Source organism: Narcine bancroftii, chromosome 4 (assembly GCF_036971445.1).
Source record: "Narcine bancroftii isolate sNarBan1 chromosome 4, sNarBan1.hap1, whole genome shotgun sequence".
Lineage (NCBI taxonomy): Eukaryota > Metazoa > Chordata > Chondrichthyes > Torpediniformes > Narcinidae > Narcine > Narcine bancroftii.
This window is the reverse complement of record NC_091472.1, coordinates 215,525,774-215,551,494: the sequence shown is the minus strand read 5'-3', so window position 1 is coordinate 215,551,494 and position 25,721 is coordinate 215,525,774. Positions and strand designations below refer to the sequence as shown.

The window sequence follows — 25,721 nt, the reverse complement described above, 5'->3', positions numbered from 1 at the left end:
ATTAAGTGATATGGGGAAAAGGCAGGTAGGTGAAGTTGAGTTAATGATCAGTTCAGCAATGATCTTATTGAATGGCGGAGCAGGCTTGACAGGCCGGATGGCGAACTCCTACTCCTAATTCTTATGTGGAGAATGTCCAGTATCACCATAGCCCATGGCTCTAGCTTCGCATTCTGGTTTCAATAGCTGCAGGCTTTGTCCCTTTGAAGGGCTGCATGGCCAGCATAGTATCTGTTCCAGTATGAACCTCTCTGAAAGAACAAGCATCAGTGTCTAAGGGTCAAGGAGCATCCCTCTACAAGTAGGCATGTCATAGATGGCTGCATCTGTGGGGTCAGTGCTTTAACAAAAATGTTGGCATAAGAATTTGCATTTGTCTAAGAGAGCCGTGATGTGTTGTTATGACTGTTGGCAAAGAAACATGAATAAACGTTGAGACCTTAGACTGGAACAGTGGAGGAAGGAATGTTCTTTTTCTTTGGCTTGGCTTCGCGGACGAAGATTTATGGAGGGGTAATGTCCACGTCAGCTGCAGGCTCGTTTGTGGCTGACAAGTCCGATGCGGGACAGGCAGAAATGGTTGCAGCGGTTGCAAAGGAAAATTGGTTGGTTGGGGTTGGGTGTTGGGTTTTTCCTCCTTTGTCTTTTTGTCAGTGAGGTGGGCTCTGCGGTCTTCTTCAAAGGAGGTTGCAGCCTGCCAAACTGTGAGGCGCCAAGATGCACGTTTTGAGGTGATATCAGGCCACTGGCGGTGGTCAATGTGGCAGACACCAAGAGATTTCTTTAGCCAGTCCTTGTACCTCTTCTTTGGTGCACCTCTGTCACGGTGGCCAGTGGAGAGCTCGCCATATAACACGATCTTGGGAAGGCGAAGGTTCTCCATTCTGGAGACGTGACCTACCCAGCGCAGTTGGATCTTCAGCAGCGTGGATTCGATGCTGTCGGTCTCTGCCATCTCGAGTACTTCGATGTTGGTGATGAAGTCGCTCCAATGAATGTTGAGGATGGAGCGGAGACAACACTGGTGGAAGCGTTCTAGGAGCCATAGGTGATGCCGGTAGAGGACCCATGATTCGGAGCCGAACAGAAGTGTGGGTATGACAACGGCTCTGTATACGCTAATCTTTGTGAGGTTTGTCAGTTGGTTGTTTTTCCAGAATCTTTTGTGTAGTCTTCCAAAGGCGCTATTTGCCTTGGCGAGTCTGTTGTCTATCTCGTTGTCGATCCTTGCATCTGATGAAATGGTGCGGCCGAGATAGGTAAACTGGTTGACCATTTTGAGTTTTGTGTGCCCGATGGAGATGTGGGGGGGCTGGTAGTCATGGTGGGGATCTGGCTGATGGAGGACCTCAGTTTTCTTCAGGCTGACTTCCAGGCCAAACATTTTGGCAGTTTCCGCAAAGCAGGACATCAAGCGCTGAAGAGCTGGCTCTGAATGGGCAACTAAAGCGGCATCATCTGCAAAGAGTAGTTCATGGACAAGTTGCTCTTGTGTCTTGGTGTGAGCTTGCAGGCGCCTCAGATTGAAGAGACTGCCATCCGTGCGGTACCGGATGTAAACAGCGTCTTCATTGTTGAGGTCTTTCATGGGTTGTTTCAGCATCATGCTGAAGAAGATTGAAAAGAGGGTTGGTGCAAGAACGCAGCCTTGCTTCACGCCATTGGTAATGAAGAAGGATTCAGAGAACTCATTGCTGTATCTGACCCAACCTTGTTGGTTTTCGTTCGTTTGGATAACCATGTTGAGGAACTTTGGGGGGCATCCGAGGCACTCTAGTATTTGCCAAAGCCCTTTCCTGCTCACAGTGTCAAAGGCTTCGGTGAGGTCAACAAAGGTGATGTAGAATCCTTTGTTTTGTTCTCTGCACTTTTCTTGGAGTTGTCTGAGGGCAAAGACCATGTCAGTAGTTCCTCTGTTTGCGCGAAAGCCGCACTGTGATTCTGGGAGAACATTCTCGGCAACATTAGGTATTATTCTATTTAGGAGAATCCTAGCGAAGATTTTGCCTGCAATGGAGAGCAGCGTGATTCCCCTGTAGTTTGAGCAGTCTGATTTCTCGCCTTTGTTTTTGTACAGGGTGATGATGATGGCATCACGAAGGTCCTGAGGCAGCTTTCCTTGGTCCCAGCAGAGCTTGAAAAACTCATGCAGTTTGGCATGCAGTGTTTTGCCGCCAGCCTTCCAGACCTCTGGGGGGTTTTCATCCATACCTGCTGCTTTGCCACTTTTCAGTTGTTCAATTGCCTTATATGTCTCTTCCCTGGTGAGGACCTCATCCAGCTCTAGCCTTAGGGGCTGTTGAGGGAGCTGGAGCAGGGCGAATTCTTGGACTGAGCGGTTGGCACTGAAAAGAGATTGGAAGTGTTCTGACCGTCGGTTGAGGATGGTGATCTTGTCACTGAGGAGGAATGTAGTGGGAATGTAAATGCTGAAAGTGGCCTGGACAATTAAACAACAAAGGCAGGGATGAAAAGGCAGATCGTGATTAGGAACACAAGGAGGAATCTAAAGAGAAATAAAGGATAGATTAGGACAACGAATGGGAGATTTTTTTTATACATTAAGTATGACAGTAGTATATATGTATTGAAGAAAGGAAGATACAATTGGATGTAAAAACTTGCCTCAAAGTGGATTTATAAAATTAAAAGTCAGCTAACAAACTCTTCAAGTCAAACCATAGGAAACTCATACTGACTGGTTATGCTCCAAAATGAACTGGGACGGTGGTCATTATCTTTGATATTGGAGACTGGGCTTGATACAGTTGAGCAAGAGCCACTTACAGCATTTGTTTTTTTTTTCTTTTGCGTAAGTCTGATCATGCACCTTTTACGTATCGGGGCTGACCGCAAGCACGGGCTGGTTTCTGGTTTCAGTAGAATCTTTCCTTTTGTCTGGTGGGCAGGGTGGAACTATTATTGGCAGCGCTCGGTGCAAAAGTTTCCGTACCCGTGAAGGACGCCTGGCAGCAGCCCACAACCTGGTCCAACATGGCATCAACAACCTGTGCGTGATTGGAGGTGACGGCAGCCTAACAGGGGCCAATATCTTCCGGACAGAGTGGAGTGAACTGCTGGCTACTCTTGTTCAAGAGGGTAGGTACCTTAAACTATTGACCTTGACCCTGCAAACACTTACAAAATTAATTACAGCAGGAAAATGCACTGGATTTTGCTGATACTGACCAGCATCTCTGCACGGAATGACCAGCATTTCTCAGTTTTGATGTCAACTGGTTTTGAGATTGCTCCAAGCAATCATATCATTGAACCACCGGAGCCATGTTGGCTGGATCTGAAAGGCTTCAGTAGTTGTGAGGAATTTTGTGACTCGAGGGTCAGGGCATCCATTGTAAACTAGATTGAGAGTTCAATGTATGTTGCTACCTTGTGCCAGAGTAAATGACATCTTGAGGTAACATGAAAGGATATTGGCGAGGGAAGGGTTCCAGTTGTAATCTGTGCTGCGGTTATAAAGAGGCTCAAGTGATCCTATTTGGAGGGCAGCAAGAGCAGGAAATCAAGGGATAGGAATTGGGGATTGTAATGTCTGGATTATTGCCTAAAGGAATGAATCTGTGTGAAGTGGCATTGGGGATAGATTTCTTGTCATGGGATACCTTTCTGGGAGAGGAAGGAACTGGGGTAGCACGGTTGGCACAACGTTGTTACAGCACCAGCAATCATGATCGGGGTTGGAATCCCGTGCTGTCTGTAAGGAGTTTCTGCGTTCTCTCTGTGTCTGTGTGGGTTTCCTCCGGGGGCTCCAGTTTCCTCCCACTGTTCGAAACGTACCGGGAGTTACAGGTTAATTGAGCTGGGTAGCACAGGCTCGTAGGCCAAAATGGCCCGTTTCTGTGATGTATGTCTAAATTTTTTAAAAGTTAAACTGGACTGTGGTTCATATCCAAGCGAAAAGGATAAAAAGGCTGTGACAAAATCTTTAAACGAGGAAATGCTGGAGAGAGGAGCATTGTTAATGCTAGGTCAATTTTTACTTTTAAATCTGGAAAAAACCAAAAGTTGTGGAGAACGAAAAACATTCAGGGATATGGGGGAAAAAGGCAGATATTTGAAATTGGATCACAGACCAGCCATGATCTCACTGAAGGGCAGAGCAGGTTCTTCGGCTTGTTGAATGGCACACTTCTGTTTTTATGTTTAGTCTGTTCCATTCCTGCTCTTTTCCCGAGACACCCACCCAGTTGCAGTGACTAACTTGCTTTTAAACTGGTGAATAATGAGGAGCTCCATGGTGAGGAATCAGTTCATAATGACGGAGGAAATCCCCTCGGCAGTTCATTAAGACTGGCTAATTTTCTACCACTGCTGACATACATTCCCAACTTTTCCTCATATCCTTTGACTTGCTGTGTATCCAAAAACCTGTTGAACTTCCTTTAAATCTACTCAGCATCACACTCTGGGTAAAGACCTTTCTCTTATCTCACTTCAAAGTGGAACAGTTTTGTTCTGAGATTATGGTTCCTGATCCCAGACTTTTCAGTCAGTATTTACCTTCCCTTCCGTCAGGAGATTACAGGTCATCCTTCCAATGTACATCTTGTCCACTCTGTCTCTGCGTCATGTTGGAGGCCGCCAAGTGAATCATTGGAAGCTATTCCCTCTACAGCAGCCATTCTCAACCTTTTTTTTGGCTATGGCTTCCCTAGGCCTCTGCTCAAGGTTTATGGGCCTTGTGAAGCAGTCATGTTTAGTTGGTTTCTTCTGTACTTCTACGGATTACATGAATATAAAAAAAAATTATGATTTCAGTCCATTGCCCCCTTTAAATGTGCTGCAGTCCCCCTTGTGAATGGCTAATCTTTATTTAAAAGACATATAGGAAATTTCGGCCCACAAGTCCATGCCGCCAGTTTTACACCCAATTAACTTACACCCCCAGTATGTTTTGAATGGTGGGAGGAAACTGGAGCCTCTGGGGAAAACCCACACCGACATGGGGGAGAACACAAGAGCCGAACCCCGGTCCCGATCGCTGGTGCTGCAATGACGTTGCACTAGCCCTGCCACCCTTAGGGAACGTGTTGGCAAACCAACCAGAATTGTACAAAGTGCAGCAGTGGCAGCAAGTACACGTGCTGTATAACTGCGGTAAGATTTTCATTTGTGGCCTCTAGTTCCTTTGTAACATGTCATTTGCTTTCCTAATTATGTGCCCTATCTGCATGTTAACTTTCTATGACACGTGCTGGCTGTTGCTTACCCATCTTTTCTATTTTGCAAGCAAAGTTCACACTAAAGGGTACCCCTTTCTGGGAATTTCAAAAATTGGTAACTCTATTCCTGATGAATAAATGGCCACGGTGTGCTTGTGCATCAGATAAACTTTGTTTCATTTAGATAAAATCACCGAAGATGTTTCCCAGCAATTTTCCCACCTGAACATTGTTGGGATGGTGGGATCAATTGACAACGACTTCTGTGGAACAGACATGACTATTGGTACAGACTCTGCTCTTCATAGGATCATGGAGGTGATTGATGCCATAACCACCACAGCTCAGAGGTACGTCGACTTACAAATGTGATCAGTGGTCAAGGATTTTGGGGAAAGTTGCGTGATACAAAACATGTCCGAAGTTGCTGGAAAAAAAACCACTCCTCTCAAGATATGTATGGAAGGAAAATCACAAAATCCTCAGAGTTTCAAGGGTCGAGTCAGGTGATAATGTAATGAGTTCACTGAACCCCATATACCAGCAGCAATAGAAATACATCAAAGCAGTGGTTCCTTAAACAAAATTAGTTTAATTCTCTGAGTATAGAACAAGATCAACCCTGAACTTATCAACACTAAGTTATTTACTCAATCCCTCTCCCCAACCTAATCTAAGCACAAGTGTGTGTAATGTGTTTTCAAGAAAGTCCTTTTACTGGCCATTTTTCCACTGCCCACATTTCCAAGGCTACAATTTTGAGTAATCTTCAATCCTGTGCACAGAATCAAACAGTCATTACATTCAAGCAAACTTCAGTGCTTTACTTAGAATTACCAGGCAGGAAAGTTGTGGAGGGTTACAGAGAGATGGTGGTTGGACACCCCATACAGGAGTGTCTTCCAGAAGAAACTTGTCTCCATTCCAGGTTCTTCTCACAGAGTTCTTCGCCACACTGGGAAGACTAGCCACTGCTTCTGATTTCCACAGAGAGTACACTCAGGCTATCACACATGAACGCTGCCTAGTCTTGAAAAAGGAAGCCTTTGTTGAAGGCTCCTCTGCTGTGCAGTCTTTTCTCAGACTGCCTCCTGCTAACTCCTTCTCTCTCGTTCTCTGCCCTTCCCCTCCTGATATTCCAGGCACATTATTTTTTGGTTTCAGTTTGCAAGTGTTGCAATTTCCAGGCTTTACAAAAAGTACATGGCCCCAACTCTCTGCAAATGTCTGTTTCTGGGGTGTGCTTGCACCTTCTGTTTGCACCTGCCCTCGGACTTTGCAAGACATTGTCCTGCCTGTAAGATGCAGCTAACCCAATTCTAATCCCTTTTATAAGCATATACTTAATTAACCCATTGCATCACAATAATCAAAGGTTTGAGTTGCAAAGTGCCGAATAACATCAGTCACACACTGCTCTGGTGTTGCTTTCTCTCATGACTTAGGATCACAGTGTTCGTGTTTGTTCCATCCAAGCTCGAACCCACCAGTATTCTGGGTGTGATTCAGTCCGCATACACCTCCAATCAAAAGTCCTCATCCTTGTATTCAAAGCACTTGTGATTCCCGAACCTCTGTGACCTTGTTCTACCCTCTGCAATCCTTTCATACATGTCTCTTGCACCTTTCCATTGTACCTCCACTAATCATCATTAGCAAGATCCAGAATGCTGAAGATCTCTCTGGAGACTTCAACCTCCTCTTACTCTGTCAAACCAAGAAATTCCCAGTGGACTTTGGTCTTATGCATGTCTATGTTCCTGTGGTTAATGGTAATTTCTTCTTTACCTACTTTGAGATTTATCTCTCCCTTCTCACTCAGATATTATTAATTTTTTTTAGATTTAGACAAACAGCACATTAACAGGCCCTTTCGGCCCACGAACCCGTGCTGCCCAGTTATACTGAATTGTCCTACACCCCCTATACATTTCAAATGGTGGGAAGAAACTGGATCCCCTGGATAAAACCCATACAGACACAGGCAGAATGTACAAACTCCTTACAGACAGCCCAGGATTCATATCCTGGTCTCGGTCGCTGGCGCTGTAATAGAGTTGCGCTGACTGTGCCACCCGATTTATTTTCTACCAGATTTGATAAGACTGCAAATTTGGGGGCAATTTGTACGGTATTAATTTTGTCAGATCACTCATTTCAGCAAAAAAATTATCTATTGTCTTGCACTGCAAGTAGGATTTTGGTTTAGTGGAAAATAAACCACGTTACTAAAACAGTTTTATCAATCTTCATAATACTTATGTTTGAAAGGACAAGGAAGCCTATCATATGAGCCTTGGAAAGAAATAATAAACTTGAATTTTTAATATATATCAGTCATGAAAGGGGTTGAAGCAATGGGAGCTGCTGTAACTGTCATGTTGCTGCTGGTGCAGACCCAGGAGAGCAAGGAGTGGAGACACAGCACTGCTCTGCAGGGTCCTACTGCCTGGGCCTAATACCAATGGCTCTGAGCAGTTTTTAAATGGTTTGTTAAAGGAGCTGATTTTTTAAAAAAATCCTGCAACTCGGAGTCTGCACCCAAGATGGTGACACCAGTGCTGGGCAGCGCACCACGAGGGTTACAGGGTCTGGAGGAGCAGCAGACTGGTGCAGGACACCAGAAATGGGGAGAATATCCCCCATCGAGAAGGAGAAGCATAGGAGGGCGACCACAGCAGCGGGCCAGTAAATGGCTGAAGAACGCGCACAGGCCGCGGGCTGCTGGAGACTGGCTCCTGGGAGACAGGTATCGGAATTGGGATTCAAGAGGGTGCTGAGGGCAAGAAGAGCTCCCGAAGAAATTCTCGGTGGAGCTTGGAGTTACACATGTCTGATAACATTCCTGTAGTTGATGGCGATTTCTTGCACACCTCCTTTGAGGTTTTGTATCAGTGGTCTGCATCTGGAGCTTGGCCTGCTGATGGTTTGAGCCGGAGTTGTGTGGCTGACGGAGCACTTGAGGTAAATCCTTGGACACTCATCAACTCTTTTGCTTCTGGTTCTTCTATTGTTAGGGATGCCAGTCAGTGCTTATGGTGACTTTCTGTTTGCCTTGCAGCAGACAAAATTTGAAGTATATTACATTTTTAACATATTATTATGTGACAATAAAAGGAACCTTTGAAACAAAACCTGGTGATGCCTGGGTGAACAGGAATTATCTCTGCAGATTTGAATGGCACCTGGATTGTTGGTGTTTACCCAACCTTCACACCCATGTTATAAAGCTTTGTTAGTTAAGCTAGGCACATATTTCCATTGTAACATGGTGATGATACTAAATCTCATTCTCTACAGCATAACTATAGTGGAGAAAGTCGAGAGCATCAGGTTCCTTGGAAGACTTGTGCAGTCTTAACTGGAGTTCCCCACCACTACCCCATCAACATGATCTACCAGGATTCTTGTCTAAAGAGGATGCACAAAATTGTTTAGAACCCCTTCCACCTTGCACACAGCATCTTCCAGCTGCTCCCACTGGGAAAGAGATACAGGAGTATCAGAGCCAGAACCACCAGGCTGAGGATCAGTGAGAATGCAGAACAACTAAAGGAACTGCTCGCACTAACTATCCGAGATGCCGTATTTCCGAAACAATATTTATTTTTCTATATGAACACCTGAATATGTATTGTTTGTCTGTCTGTGTGTTATGTCTGCGTGTTTTGCACCGAGGACTGGAGAATGCTGTTTCATCAGGTTGTACTTTGGCAATCAAATAACAATAAACTTGACATTATTCCTCAAACAGTCAGTGGTACTGAAGTTGATTATGTTTAAATATTGGGGAGTTCACTAGGGAGAATTCACCTGTTGTTCTTTAAAATAGTTCCATAGTATCTTTGACTAAATCTCTAAGTAACATTACACCACCTCAGAAAGAGCAGTTCTGTGCTGAAATTTTAGACAGGATTTTGTGTATAAACCTCTGGTGTGCTGGAAAAGGGTTTGAACCCATGCTGTGCCTCAGAGCTAAATCTCTACATTAAAAAAAAAGTCCATGTTCACTGGAGTTTAGAAGAACCAGAATGGATTTCAATAAAATCCAGCCAGATTTTACAGATTGCGTGCGCAGAATTTGTTTACTCTAAAACTAACGTCACAGTGTCAAGATAAAATATTTGGGACTCGAGAGGAGAAATTGCTTCACTCAAGGAATGGTGAACCTGTGAAATTCTCCACCACAGAAGCTAGGGAAACTGCTGAACATACTTATATCGATGGAGATAGGCCCCTGGACGTAAAAGTCATGACATGGTATGGAAGAAGATAAGAATATGAGACTGAGGTACAGGAGCAGACACAAGGGATATTAAATAATGGTGAAGGCTTGCAGGATCTTGTGGCCTGTGTCTGCCCTAATATATGTTTTTCTATGTAAAATGAAAAGTTGTGGACTCTGGAAGCTGTTTAGAAAGGTGACTTTCTTGAATGAGAGAGAACATTTCAAAGTTTATTCTTGGGGTGGAGAGGAATTAGCAAGAGAGGTGGAGGTTAATAAGTTAGTTGTGATTATTTTCTCATGCAGAAATTGATGGTGTGCAAAACCTGTGATGGAAACTCGATGCCAGCCCAGGGTTGGTCCAGACCCCTGTGATGGACTGCTGCTGTGTGTTGTACGTCTAGTTTTAATTGGCCCACAGACCTGTCAAGAGCTCCTCTTTCTAAAATGTATTTTTTAAATTACTTTTTTTCACGGAGCAGCTCTTGCAACTGTGGAAGCTGAAATTTGGTCAATGGGAAAAACTCTTAAATGTTCTCTAAAATTTACCCTGAACATGTTGTTGTAGTTGAACAGAAATTTGGAAGATTTCTTGGGGCATCTATTGTTAAAGTGGACCTGAGGTTGCTTGATGAACATATACAAGTACAGCCTGCAAAAAGTTTTTTAAATTCACTTTGCGAAGCATGTGAACCAGGTTACAGCAAGAAGCACTGCCACAAGCAGGTCATCTCAGCCCAAGAGAGTCTGCCTCGTGGCTCACAGGTTGTGTATTCATATAGATGTTTTTCCAGAGCATTCGAACAGATACTTTCATATCAGTGCATGCTTCTAAAAAATCTCTTGGGATTCGATAACCAGGGTTGTGTCTCTTACCCAATGGTTAATGGTCTTTTACTTTCTTTTGCCAAATAAGGAGTTCATAATCAGCCTGAGCCTTGTTGAATTATGAATCAGAGAATGGAATGTTTTTAAGACTCATATTCTCATTCCATTCCCAATGGAATTGGTGTTTTAATTATGAATGTCACCCCCAATTTAACATAATGGAAATAAAAATGATCCATAACTCTGTGGTTGGACTCGAATCCAAGACGATCTTTTGCTGTAGCATCACAGTTTCTTCTTCCTCTGCCTGAGTGAATGTTCAGGGATGCTTATAATCACACTCTGTCCATGAATGCTCTCTCTGTAGCCAGGTAGTGATGCATGCTGAATTACTTAAATACTGGGGGGGGGGGGGGGGGGGTGCAGGAATTAACCTAGAATATCATTGTTTTCAAGTTTGGCAATACAGATTTCCTAAGACTTCCTTGGGGGAAATGTGGGACTTTAAGATCTGGTACAGGTTGTGCCTTAATCCTCCCTCTTCCCCGTGTTTCGTTTTAATCATACACAGGAACACTGCGGCAGCCAGGATTTATGAGTTGGTTGTCCCCCAGTTCTTGCTGAAGGCAGCTCAGAGTTGAAAGAGAACTGATGGAGTCTTGGGGGGAACCAATTTACTGCATCAGCAAGACCTGATCAGGACAAAAATTGGTACCATCTTGGTGTTAAAACGATTTGTGAGACTAGCATCTTGATCACATTTATTAAGAACCATACCTTCTTCACAAACTCCCACAAAGGGGTTTGAATTTAAATTCTCTTTATTGGTTAGGCTCTGGTTGCTAAGTACTGCATTCATTTCTGTCTCAGTTGGACAATGTCAGTCCATATTCACTGGAGTTTAGAAGCATGAGAGTGGGGCCACAGCACATTTAAGTAAAAGCCTTGTTTTCTTTTCACCTCACATAACAAATATTTTTTTTAATGTATTTGATAGAAATACAGAAGAAACCATAAACTTTGAGCAGATTCCTGGGGAAGGTGGGGGGGGGGGGGGGGGGAGGGGCATGGCCAATAAAAGGTTGGGAATGGCTGACTGCATTGCTAATAATGTGTTGATTTGTACTCATTTGTTGCACAAACTCTGGAATCCTTCACCTGAGAGCATGCATTTAGGCTGATAAATTAGCCTTTCCTGTGGTAATCAAGTTCTTTTCACTTCACAGCCACCAGCGAACCTTTGTGCTTGAAGTCATGGGCAGGCATTGTGGGTAAGTTACAAATTCTTTGGCATTTGGACACCTAAGCTAGTTAATACAGTACAACTAGGTGACTTGCTAAGTTTCTCCAGCATTTTTGTGTAAAACATGTCGAGTTCACTATCACAAGGTACAATTGTGACAAAGTGAAAAATGTTGAAAGAGAAAGCTGGATAAGTATGAGAGAGAAAACGTCATCATAAAGTATGCCTTCAGGTGAGATGAGGAGCTGAAACACTGGAATGGTGCATTTTGGGTCATATACTATTGTACATTATCATCAGCTCGAGCTCTCTTGTTGCTCGTTGTCCGGGACATTGATATGGTTGCCTTGGTATATTTTTAGATACCTTGCACTGGTGTCTGCACTGGCATCTGGTGCAGACTGGCTGTTCATCCCAGAAGCCCCCCCAGAGGACGGTTGGGAAGATTTCATGTGTAAGAGACTTGGAGAGGTAAGGAATGACAGCAATGTTTCTCTCGCAGTTTATGCATGTACCAATTCTGACCCCTTTTCCAAAGAGAGCCGACGGTTCATCTTGATCAGTCTAGACCAGTGGTTTTCAAACTTCCCCCCTAAACTCATTCTACCTTGAGCAATCCCTATGCCATAGGCACTCTGTGATTAGTAAGGGATTGCTTAAGGTGGTATGTGGGTGGTAAGAAAACTTGAAAACCACTGTTTTAATTGTACCTCATTGACTTGTTAAGTGCACAGTTTCATAACTCCAAAGGAAGTCGGCCAATGACAATTTTTCTCAAACCGATAATTTCAATCACAATTGTGATTTTCAACCTTCCCTTCCCACTCACTATTTAAATCAGTGGTTTTCCAATTGCCCCCCCTAAACTCACATTGTACCTTAAGCAATCCCTTACACAGAGCTCTTCTAGCATGGGGATTGCTTAAGGTGAAATGCGAGCTCAGGGGGGCAGTTTGAAAACCTCTGATCTAGTGCCGTGTTTTAATATTGATTCGTTCTATTAGCCATTCCTGGGGACTGGAAGATATTACCAAGTTAGCATATGGGCAGAAGTGTTTATTGCACTTTTTAAAAAAGTGTACTGAATTAGTAGTGTACAGGAAATTGTAATTTGATAGATAGCTCTGGAATAAAGTTCCAAGTTTATTATTATCTGACTGTACATTTCCAACTGGACAAAACAGCTTTTCTGCAGACCACGCACATACACACAATATCCAGCACCTAGAACAGGAAAACCATTATCTGAATGGTATTTAAGAAAAGGGGAGATGCAGAGAAACTTGGGTGTTGCTGTGCATCATTCGTTGAAAGTGGACATGCAGGTGCAGCAGGCGGTGAGGAAGGCGAATGGTATGTTGGAATTCATAGCAAGAGGATTCGAGTATAGGAGTACAGAGATCCTGCTGCAGTTGTACAGGGCCTTGGTGAGACCACACCTGGAATACTGCATGCAGTTTTAGACTCCTTATCGGAGGAAGGACATCCTCACCATGGAGGGGGTGAAGAGAAGATTCATTAGGCTGATACCAGAGATGGAAGGAGTTGGATATGAAGAAAAGTTGGATAGACTTGGCTTGTATTCTCTGGAATTTAGAAGATCGAGGAGGGATCTTATAGAAACATTTAAAATTCTTAAGGGTTTAGACAGACAAGACGCAGGAAGGTTGTTTCCAATGGTGGGAAAAACTAGAATCAGTTTGAGGATAAGGGTAATGATTTTAGGACTGAGATGAGGAAAAAATTCTTCTCTCAGAGGGTGGTGGATCTGTGGAATTCTTTGTCACAGGAAGTAGTTAAGGCCAGATCCTTGTCAATATTTAAGAGTAGGTTAGATTTGGCCCTTGTGGCTAAGGGGATCAAGGGGTATGGGGAGAAGGCAGGAACCAGGTGCTGATCAGCCATGATCATATAGAATGGCAGTGTAGGCTTGAAGGGCCAAGTGGCCTAATCCTGCACCTCTTTTCTATGTTTCTATGTAAACATAAAGGTCTTTTTAAGTTTAAGTATTTTGGGATGATTTGCTCAGATGGTTTGAACCCTCCACATTCTGATGGGGTAAGAATATCATCACTGAGCCATGGGTGATGTATGCCAATTTCCCAGTTTGATTAACCAACCTAATATGCCCTTTCCTCAGAGTCGCAGCAGAGGCTCGAGACTAAACATCATCATCATTGCAGAGGGAGCTATTGACCGGCATGGAGATCCCATCAGCTCTAACTATGTAAAAGAAGTAGGTATGAGGGCATCAGAAGCAGGGTGAGCATCACGGAAACAACAAGATGAAATCGATTGCTCCCAGCGCGTGACTTTGTAGATAAGCTGTGGTAATTTTTGAGCTTCAGAAAGAGTGCAGAGCCCAGCTGTTTGAGACATGGGGCCAGTGAGTGGTTTGTATAATTCATACAGCGAAGATGTAGGGGTCAGCATTTCAACCGTTATTTGAAGGACAGAGGAGACTGGAGTCCACACTATTAGCTTAAGTACCGTTTATACAACCTTTTTCATAATTCTTCCCTCCTTCTCAGAGTAATTTTTGTCTTGTCCACCCAGCTTGTCTCTAAACGCCTCGGATTTGACACACGGGTCACTGTCCTGGGCCATGTCCAGCGAGGGGGGACACCTTCAGCGTTTGACCGAATTCTGGTGAGTACATGTAATTTATTATGAATGGATGGCTCTCAGAAGAACCTGAAGCTTCACTCTCCATTCCATAACTATGCAGATGGATAATTATGAGTATTCACCCATTATTTGCCTTGGAACAGTAAGGAAAACACCACAGAACTAAATCCACAGTCTTCCATTTAATCAAGGTGTAATGGATAAATATTGGGAGGAATTTTGGTAAGATGATAGTGGGTTACACATTTTAAAACCGATCTTATTTGAAAGACTGAAGAATTCATATTCAGTGAACTTTGCAGAAAGAATGGAGAATGCTAAGCACATTTCACAAGTAGGTGCTAATTGAAATGATGTCATGAAATAAATGGAATGGAGGCACTCTTGCTATTGGAAGCTCTTTTCAAGGGTTTTGACAGTGTGCGCAGGAAGGTCACTCCTGGGTTTTGTTTACCTAAGACAACATTTTGACCTAGGAAGAGAAGAACTGTTGTTTGCTGAGGAAGATGGGGGTTTTGCAAGTGAGAGAGTCACATGGGCTTTCTGGCAGTCTCAGTTGGAGAGAGAGAGACAAGTTAACGAGCTCTCCCAGCTAGTGTGGGTGACACTGAAAAGCAGCTGAACAGGGCAAGTCAGGAAGAGCTGGTTGAAACTGATAGAAAGGTCCAGAGCAATGGATGGCTGGAAGTTCTACCTGTCTGATGTTTCTCTTGGAATAAGGAACAGAAAGGAACTCTGTGGTAGCCTGAAGAAAGAGGTTACCATCTGGAAAACCCTGAGGGGGCAAGTTTCAACAGCGAGACATTGAGGTGACTAATGGTGGTACCTCAGTTGTGGAAATCCTGGAACAAAAAATCTCTCTCTGCAAACCCTACAAGAACCTTCCTGAGCAGTAAACATTTACCTTTTGAGCACCAAAGCCTGGTGAACTTTATACATGTTAAATTCTGTGCACAGTATAAGAACTACCTGCACCCAGAGAACTTGGAAGAAGGAGAAGTGAGATTGAACTGTGAACCAAAGAACTATTCTTAAATTTACACACACATTACATACACATGCGCTTAGAATTAGAAGGGGGTTAATTTGGGTTAATTAAGTATCGAGATAAGTTAAAGTTTGATTCTATTTTCATGTTTAAAGATAATTAAAAACAACTTTTGTTTAAGTAACCATTTGTCTTGGAGAATTTCTATTGCTGCTGGGTTTTGGGGTCCTTTGGACTCGTAACAAAGGGCAATTATAAGAGTACGAAGGTCAACCTGCCTTAAGACGAAGCTGAGAGACAGGACAGTGTATTAAGATGGTCAATGACAATGAATAGGAAATTGGAAAGAGGGATTCCATGAGAATCTGTTTAGGGATAATGTTAAATTGAAAAGAGGGACATACAGGATGCCAGAGGATGAGGGAGTTTTAAGATCTTGCAGCAAAAGACAAAACCTCATAAAATGGAAGAAACTGAATTTCCCAAAGACTATTTACAATTGTGCCTTGTCTTGACCTGACTCAGAAATGAAAAGCTGCCCACTTATGGCATGAGGATCGAAACTAGAATTTAAAGCAAACTAACTATGACATGAATGAACATAAGATTTGTAGTTTTAAGGTTTATTTTTTATTGGTGATGTAGTTTTTCAGATTTATGTTTAGGGTAAAATTCTAAAAAATGTTTAATAAAGCTGGGTAAATTCAGAGCAAGGTTCCATTGTTGTATTACTCATCACTAAAGTTTGGTAAAACAAGTCTAAACAGAGATCTGGTATAAGACTCTACGGTTGTAGATCCATGACGCTATGTGCACAGCAAGAGATTTTTGACTTTTTGAGAAAACTGGTGTGGAATTCTCTGGGGGGCAGGAAATTCTCCTATCAGATCTTTGTCAGAGCAGTCATTTTCCAGGAAGGAGATCAGACAATTCCCTTAATTCTACAGAATTGTAGTGGGTTGTATAAAGGAAGGGGCGATGAGTCAGCATACAGGAGGGAGATTGTAAACTTGGCTGAATGGTGCACCAACAACAGTCTCACACTCAATGTCACCAAACCCAAGGAGCTGATTGTGGACCTTAGGAAGGGAAAACCAGAGGTATATGATCCAGTGATCATTGGGAATCACAGGTGAAGAGGATGAGCAAATTTAAATTCCTGGGAGTCACTCTCACAGAGGATCTTTCCTGGACCCAACACACTAATGACATCATGAAGAAGGCCTCTACTTCCACAGGAGTTTGCGGATATTTGGTGTGACATCAGAAACCTTGGCAAATTTTTACAGATGTTTCGTGGAAAGCATGCTGACCTGCTGCATCAAGGTCTGGTACAGGGACATCAATACTCCTAGCATAAAGCCCTGCAAAAGGTAGGGGACACAGCCCAATACATCGCAGGCAAAACTCTTCCCACCAAGAACATCTACAGGAACACTGCTGGCAGAGAGCAGCAGCAATCAAGGACCCACACCATCCAGTACACTCTATATTCTCATTGCTGCTATCAGGAAAGAGGTATAGGTACCACAAGACTTGCACCACCAGGTTCAGGAACAGTTGCTATCCCTCCACCATCAGATTCCTTAACAACAAACTCAATCAGGGACTCATTTAAGGTCTCTTTGCACATTATTTATCACTAAATATTTATTTTCTGTATTGCACTCAGTTTGTTTACATTGTTTATTTACATGTCTCTCTTTTGTATAACTTATCTTTTCTTGAGGACAGTTTTTTCCAACTACTGACAAGTAGAAATTCTGCCGTGCCCACAGAAAAAGAATTTCAGGGTTGTATGTGATATCATGTATGTACTCTGACAATAAATCTGAACTTTTGACTTAAATGCTCCAATAATGTGTTTCAAATTGTATTTCTCTGTTCCATGGTATTATCAAATGTCTTTAGTCTGAAATGGTTAAAGCTAAAGTGTGCAATGAATGTGAAATTTGCAGTCTTTGATCCTAGCCTGTTGTGGGTTAGTGGCATGGATCTTTAAACATCCTTTATTCTGGGGGTTTTGTTTAGCACCTCAGAGCATAAAATTCCTCAGTATTTCTATATTATTGCAAGGGCCAACTGGCTTTGATGGTATTTATCTTCCATGTGAAACTTTTCTGACCCTACTTTATCCAGTGTAACCTTTGGTTGTTTTCTCTTGCTGCCTGGTGATAATCTGCTCTCTGTCCTACATCCTCAGAGTAGCAAGATGGGCATGGAGGCTGTCCTCACATTGCTGGATGCCTCACCGGAAACTTCGTCTTGTGTCGTCAGCCTCTGCGGTAACCAGGCCCTGCGGCTTCCGCTGATGGAGTGTGTGATGCTGGTGCGTGTTTGGCGCTTTCCCTGTTGAAATTTATTGCTGCAGAGACTCTGTATCAACGCCCACCTCCTGCCCCCTTCGTTCATTGGCTTCAAGCATCGCTGACCCAATCGGATGCCAACCACCAACATTTGTACTCGAGGAACTGTAGATCAGAACTGTAGGGTGAAACGGCGCAGCGGTTTAGCACAATGCCTTTACAGCGCCAGCAATTGGGACTGGACTGGGGTTCGAGTCCCACGCTGACTTTAAGGTGTTTGTACGTTTTCCCCGTGACTGCGTGGGTTTTCTCCGGGGGCTCCAGTTTCTTCCTGCAGTTTGAAACGTACTTGGGGGAGGGGGGGGGGTTTGGTTAACAGGGTGAATATTAGGCGACACAGACTCATGGGCCAAAATGGCCTGTTACTGTGCTGTATGTCTAAATTTAAACTATAGAGGGTGAACAAAGCAGAGAGATTTGAAAGCTTATTTAAAAATTCTCTTTTACATTTAGCTTACTGGCATTACTGTAGAGCATCAACATAACATTCTGCAAGAACTGTTGAAACAGGATGACTGCTTTTGGTTGGCAGAATGTGTGCTGATATCTCCATGTGGATTGTTATGTGTTGTATAGTCTGCACCTGATTATAGCATTTCCATTGGTCCACCAGCTCCCTCAACTGCCCTGATGTGTGCCTGTGTCATGGCCTCAACTTCCTGAAAGATCAGGGCAGGAGCACGCTGTATTCAGTTATTAACAAGATGATTATTTGTGACTTCCATTTGGCCTTCCAAACCTCATTACCATTGCGATTGCCCTGCCAAAGATAAGCCATGTGGATGTAGAGAGGCTTTGCTCAAATTCAAACACTGGCAGGAGACAATGGTGAGATCCTGGTCAATGGAGTGCTCTTTCTATTAGTTGCAGCTTATAGCTAGAGGAGCAGCATTTGCCAGCACAGGCAACCAGGATATGGCAGAGGGGCATTTAAAGTGGTACGTGAGTGAAAAGAAAAAAGGTTGAGAACCACTGGTCTACTCCACCTCTATAGGAGTTGCAAGAAATTCTAGGCTTCTGTCTATGCATTTTGATCCTAGCGAAATGATACCCAAGCTGGAAAGGTTAATTTGCGCATGGTCAAGGACTGCGTTATTTTGATCCCAGAATATTAAAGGGTGATCTAATCAAGATGCTGAAGGTGATTGAAAGATCAGTGTTTATAGAGACAATACTTTCAAAAGGTTGATAAAAGAGATGGGCTGCAATGAATGAGAGAGCAGAAGAGAAGGCCATCTCGGCTACCAGTGGTGGACCCAGAAACTGATCGATACAATCAGACAACGTAAGAGGAACGTAGAGATCTCAGATGTTTGGCTTTCAGGGAATACAGTGATGTAAAGGATGAGGCCATGGCGGCAATTTGAATGCAAAGAAGAGAATTTAAGATCTAAATTAGTGGTTTTCGAACTGCCCCCCCAAACCCACATTCCACCTTAAGCAATCCCTATGCCGTCGGTGCTCTGTGATTAGTAAGGGATTGCTTAAGGTGGGATGTGGGTGGAAAGAAAAAGTTTGAAAACCTCTGTTTTAAGCGTACCTCATTGACTCGTTATCTGCACGGTTTCAGAACTCCAAAGGAAATGGGCCAATGACCATTTTTCTCAAGCAAAATATTTCAGTAACAATTGGGTCTAGAGCAGTGATTCTCAACCTTCCCTTCCCACCCACATCCCACCTTAAGCAAACCTTCGATTAGTGCTTGATTAGCTGATCACCACTTTGCGAAGACTGACTTTGGGCTTCTGTTCTGATGGTCCACCAGAGACCTAACCCTGAAGCCCTTGAGCTACTGAGAAAAAAGACCAGCAGAGGAGGATTGTGACCTGTCCTTCGTCACATTCCCTTCAGGGGCGAAATGCACAATGTGTGAAATCATAAAGCTGTTCTTCAGGCAAGTGGTTAAATTCTATGTCATCCACTTGCTCATAGTATTGCTTCCCATGCCCATTGATCAAGGGTGAGAGCAGACCTAACATAACAATGATGCATTCTCTGGCTCTCTTGTTGCAGTAACTAAGTGTTGGTATCCATGGTGTATCCACCAACAATGCTCAGCATATTTGGATGCATTAGGAGGAGAATTGTGAAGAATGAGTACTTTAGAAATTATTTGTTTTCAGCTGTGGTTAGAGGCCAGCAATTCACTTCCTTCATTCGGTTTTGTTTCCAGACCAAGGATGTCCAGAAAGCTATGGATGAGAAGAGATTTGACGAATCCATTGCACTACGTGGCAGGTAAGGCCTGGCTTCTTCTTAGTGTTGAATATCATGCCTAGATTGACCTCCCACTTTTATACCACGTTTCATGTCTTTCCAAACACTTTATAACTTGGGTGCTTGTGAAGTGCATTCAGTGCTGCGATGGGGAGAATATTGCAAATTGTTTCTGCTTAGCAAGATCCAGAAAATCCTATCTATTGAGGAATAAATGTTTGTCATTTCAGTGCACGAAAGATAAATTTCTTGGAACCATTGTAACTGTCTAAATAGCAAGTGGTTCTGAGAGGAAGCAATGATTACCAACAAAGGCTGGAATACTAATCAAATTCTTGGTAAAGCACAAACAAGAGTATGCTGCCAGAATTTCAGTAGAAGCAGAGGGAGCAGTGCTCATAAAGATGGATAAGAATGAGGATGTCTCTCAATCTGCGATACAGTTGAAGGCTACAGAGGGTCTTGCTATAATCTTCCGGTTTCTCCTTAAGTTCAAATTTATTATCCTATCAAAAGTTCAACATTATTGTCAGACTACATACATGATATCTCGTACAACCCTGAGATTTTTCCTGTGGGCCAGGCAGAATTTCTACTCATCAGTAGTGCAAAAAACTACTCAAGAAAAGATGTGTGCACAAAAGAGAGAAATTTAAACAAGGAACAAAGTGCAAGTTGACTGTGTGAAATTAATACAGTAAAATCCGCATTGTCTGAAATTCAAGCAAATGGCAGCAAAAAAATCACCATACTCTAGGTTAAAACTGGTGCCCCCTAAGTGGTTAGTTTGCCAATCCATGCAACATGCAATCTCAAGCAAGCAGCAAAGTCACTTATCTGGAATCTACCAATCGCTATAGGTGCCAAATACCAGGGGTTTTACTGTATTCAATAATAAATAATGTGCAAAGTAAGAGCCCTTAAATGAGTCCCTGATTGAGTTTGTGGTTGAGGAGTCTGATAGTGGAGGGGGAGCAGCTGTTCCTGAACCTGGGGGCGCGAGTCTTGTGGCACCTGTACCTCTTTCCTGATGGCGGCAGTGAGAACAGTGCGTGTGCTGGGTGGTGTGGATGATGGCTGATGGGCAGAGTTCCCTGTAAATGTTCTTGATGGTGGTGGGGGAGGGAGCGGGTGCGGAAAATGACGGTACATTTACAACTAGATGAATCTGTGTTTCTCCAGACCACGATGCACACAAAACCTACACAATAGTAATCACTGGAAGTTGCAAATAAAGGGTCATTGCCAGAAAACAGGAAAATAATATAGAATATAGAACACTACGGCACAGTCCAGGCCCTTCGGCTCAATCTTATGCCGACTCAGATACCATATATTTCCCCTTATAAGACAACCCTTGAAGCACCCAAAAAACACATCAAAAAAACAAGTGTCGTCTCATAGGCCCAGATACAAAAATATGATGTTAAAATTCTACTCAAAATACCACTCGATTGGTTCCACAACCCACTCTACAACAAATTTTTAAGGTACTGGTATATTAGAAAGAAATGTTTATTGTTTTTTTTTAAAAAAAATCCTTCAAAATGGCTTTCGCTGTCATTGCCTGAGGCAAAGAAATTGGGAAGCTCACTCTACACTGTCATCAAGATCTTTTGAGCAATTTTTGTTGCTGTATTTTCGGATGTTTCCTGGTTGTGAAATGGCTGCACCAGCCAACTGTACCTTTAAAATCTCTACTGTGTTCTGGCTTTGACCTTGCTCACTTCAGTGCATTGGCTCTGATTTTATTTCTTGTGACTGTAGCAATGTGTTTGAGTACCCATTCTGCAGTGTGATTTTTTTTTTCCAACTGGCCAACGAATGATTCCTCTTCTCATCGAACATTGCTTCTCTGGAATTTTTCTTAAAACATCTTCATTCTTTCTCCACTCTCTTCCCATCTCCTCAGTTACGTCAAATGTCCCTGCAGCAACACAAGTTGGGATGAGGGTGGAGAAAGAATGAAGATTTTTTTAAGAAAAATTCCAAGTGCCCAAGTTCCTTGTCCACTTTGAACAAAACTTGCTTCATACTTTGTTTTGCTGGAGGCTCCATGATAACCCCCTCCTTCAGGCAACACCCAATAGCTTGGTTAACGCAACAGCAACTCAGTCAGCACATGTACTTTGATGGGGTGAACATTTTAAACACCTGATATATGGTAAAACCATGAAATTTAGGCTGAAATTGGGAACCCGTCTTATCTGAAAGTCGTTTTATATGCTGAAATATACAGTTGTAGCTGTACGCTTGGAGGGAGTGGGCAGAACCAGCACTAACAGCTCCCGTCTTGTGACAGCTGGACACAACAGCCTCCTACCTACTGACAACTAGCCACTACAGCTATGAGGCATAGTGACTCAGCAGGTCTACTGAGAAGCCCTGGCCTATTCAACATAACTATGTCATGAGTCGTTAGCACTTCAGATGTCATGATGCCAGGTCACATGTTGTGTGTCTATATCAAGCGTGATAACACTAATAAACGTGATAACACTAATAAACGCTTTTCTCTTTGCTGGCTGACAACTTCAGGTGTGGTCTTGTTACTTCAACATGATGGTGTATGAGCACAAACATCATCTGCCACATAGTATTCCTTTTCTTTAAAAAAATACTAAACCCTCCCTACCCCATAACCCTCTCATTATTTTTCATCCATGTGTCAAAGAAACCCTCAAATGCCCCTAATGTTTCCACCACCATCCCTGGCAATGCATTCCAGGCACCCACAACTCTCTAAAAACACTTACCCCTGATATCTCACCTAAACATCGCTCCCTTCGCTTTGTACATATGTTCTCTGATATTTGCAATTCCCGCCCTGGGAAACAGGTGTTGACTGTCCACCCTATCTAGGCATCTCAGAATCTTGTAGACTTATTAAGTCTCCTACACTCCAAAGAGAAAAGTTCCAGCTCTGCTAACCTTGCCTCATAAGACTTGTTTTCAATGTGGCAACATCCTGGTAAATCTCCTCTGCCCCCTCTCCTCCGCTTCCACATCCTTATAATGAGGTCACCAGAACTGGTACAATATTCTAAGTGTGGTCTGATTAGAGATTTGTCTCACATGACTCTTGTGGAGCATGAGCAAAGAGGGAGAAAACACTGTCTTTGTCCTAAACAATATGGAGGACCCTCCAGGTGTTCCTGTGGTTGAGGTGATCTAACACAGAGTGGAGGGCTAGCATCTGCCATTAACCTATTATGTCAATAGGTGAACTGAAATGGGAAATTATTCAATCCATAACCAACCTCTTGAAGCACCCTCACGGTAGGCATTAGTGTCACTAGCTGATGATCAATGAGGGGCATGTTACCTTGTTCTTGGGCACCAAAATGACGGATTCCCTTTTAAAGCAGGTGGGAACCACTGAATGTTGTAGCGAGAGGTTGAATATGTCTGTAAAAACTCCAGCCAGGTGATTCGTACAGATCTTTAGGACCTGGCCAGGTATACAGTGTGGGCCAGACACTTTTCAATAATTCACACTCCTGGTTCTGTTCACCTCTGCCTAAGAAAGCTCTGAGGGCTTGCAAGGGATCTCCATTGTTTTCTCTTTTGAAGCGGGCATTGAGCTCATTCAGGAGACATATCACAGTTGATGTTATTGCTCTGTTTCACCTTGAAGAATGTGATGCTGTGCAAACCCTGCCACAGCTGTCTGAGACCCCATCTTGTTCCAAATCAGTCCATATTGCTGATGGCCTTCTGTATGTTCTACCTGGACCTTCTGTATGCTTCTGAATCTCCTGCGCTAAATGCCACAGATCTTTCAACAGGTGGCAAATCCCTCAGTATATCTGATTTGGATACACACAGCGTCATAGTGGGAATACAGTCATCCACACAGGTCCTAATAAGTTCAATGACCGCTGTGACATGTTCATTGTTGGTTCCTGTTGCGCATTCCACCATTTTGACAAGAATTTGGACCCATCTGCTCCTTGCTTTTACTGTAGATCACTCTTCCAATTGTATCTGGGACCACTAGTACTCGTGGGAATATTGGCCTGAGCATTTCCACTTATGAACTGCCTCAGCAAAGCTGGTTCTTCCCCAGTGTCGCTCAGGCAGTCCAGACTGCCCCATAGGCTGCACTGCACCTGTTTCCTTTACAGTTGGCAGAAATCGGTGCTTACATGAAGGAAACTTGGCTGAATGGTGCACCAACAACAACCTCGCACTCATTGTCATCAAAACCAAGGAACTGATTGTTGACCACAGGAAAGGAAAACCAAAGGTGTATGATACAGTGATCGTTGGGGGATCAGAGGTGGAGAGGGTGAGCAAATTTAAGTTCTTGGGAGTCGCTATCCTGGAGGATCTATCCTGGGCCCAACACACCAATGACATCGTGAAGAGAGCATGTCAGCACCTCCACTTCCTCAGTAGTTTGCGGAGGTTTGATAGGACACCAGAAACCCTGGCATATTTATTTCTATAGAGGTGTGTTGGAAAGTGTGTTGTCCGGCTGCATAACCATCTGGCATGGGAACACCAATACCCCTGAGCGTAAAGCCCTGCAAAAAGGTAGTGGACACAGCCCAGGACATCACCAGCAAAACCCTCCCCATTATCGAGAACATCTGCAGGGAATGTCAGAGAGCAGCAGCAATCATCAAGGATCTACATCACCCAGTACATGTTCTGTTCTTGCTGCTGCCATCAGGAAAGAGGTCCAGGGGCTACAAGACTGGCACCACCAGGTTCACGAACAGCTCCACTGTCAGACTTCAATTTTTTGTACTACCGGTAAGTGGTAATTCTGCCAGGCCCGCAAGATATAAAGAATCTCAGGGTTGGATGTGATGTCACACATGTAAATCTGATTTTAAAAATCTGAAAATCCACACCCTCTTGCTAAGGAGACAGTGGTACATGGCAAAGGGATGGGCATGAAGTAGGACTGAAAGGACCTGCACTGTCACATTGTGACTGTCACTTTTCAGTGATCGCAATGTGTGACTGTCACTTTTCAGTGATCGCAATGTGTGACTGGAGCTTCTTTCCCTGATTTCAGCCACTTTACCCTATGAACTGTTCCCATGGAGTAGTCCTGTGGTCTTCTGTAGCTGGAGAATAACAATATACACGGGAGCATGGTGTTTCTCCCCCCCCCCCCCCCCCCACCCACCCCTCAAAGGTGACATCTGCTGATGTTGTACCGTGCCTACCAAGGGGAGACCTCTTGAAGCATTGATTCACTTCTCAATGGTCAGGGTGGCAAAGATCTGCACTTGCCCTGTTGTAACATGGCTCTGCTTTTAACGTATTAAGGCTCAATTTCATAAATTTTTCAGGAAACCATCAGCTATGCGGCATCCATGTGTTCAGCAGACAGTGAGGGTAAAATTGAATCTGTCAACATTATGGTGAAGGTGATTAATTTGCATTAACTGCAACAATAACATTTAGGAACTCCCATTTACCATTCATGGTCTGCTTTCCAGGTAACTGTACAAGGAGCTGCCCAACTCTTCTTCACCTTTTTAATCATTGTCTAAGGAATAATACTTTTCCAGAATGTTCCCCAATGAGCTTGGTTGCTGGGTACCGACCTCTGTGAGGATGCTATCACTAAGAAGGCTCGCCAGCCTTTGTGAGGTTTGAGGAGATTTGGTATTTTCCAAAGAATCTCCGAAAATTTCTACAGGTGTGCCATGGGCAGCATTCTGTCTGGTTGCATCACTGTCTGGTACAGAGGTGCCAATGCACAGGACAGGAAAACACTCCAGAGAGCTGTGAACTCGGCCAGTGACATCGCGGGCACCAGGCTTCACTCCATCAAGGACATCCACAAGAGGCGACACCTCGAGAAAGGAGACTCTGTCCTCCCAGACCCCCACCACCCACCCCCAGTCCATGCCCTCTTCACTCTATTACCAACAGGATGGAGGTACAGGAGCCTGATGGCACAAGGACAGCTTCTTCCCCTCCTCCCAACAGATTCCTGAATGGACTATGAACCACAGACACTACCTCACTTTCTCCTATTTTTGCACTAATTCATTTAATATTTCAATGTAATTTTATA

General features: G+C 43.6%; 1 protein-coding gene across 1 annotated transcript in view; it reads left to right on the top strand.

The window, feature by feature from the left end:
* LOC138762435 (ATP-dependent 6-phosphofructokinase, liver type-like) overlaps positions 1 to 25,721 on the top strand; it is a 93,522-nt gene that overhangs the window by 46,232 nt on the left and 21,569 nt on the right. Inside the window, exons 4-11 of the mRNA XM_069936191.1 lie at positions 2,910 to 3,099; positions 5,368 to 5,533; positions 11,463 to 11,507; positions 11,842 to 11,950; positions 13,620 to 13,715; positions 14,036 to 14,128; positions 17,299 to 17,424; positions 19,635 to 19,699. Of these exons, the coding sequence (XP_069792292.1) occupies positions 2,910 to 3,099; positions 5,368 to 5,533; positions 11,463 to 11,507; positions 11,842 to 11,950; positions 13,620 to 13,715; positions 14,036 to 14,128; positions 17,299 to 17,424; positions 19,635 to 19,699 (890 nt within the window). The remainder of the gene's footprint in view (positions 1 to 2,909; positions 3,100 to 5,367; positions 5,534 to 11,462; positions 11,508 to 11,841; positions 11,951 to 13,619; positions 13,716 to 14,035; positions 14,129 to 17,298; positions 17,425 to 19,634; positions 19,700 to 25,721) is intronic.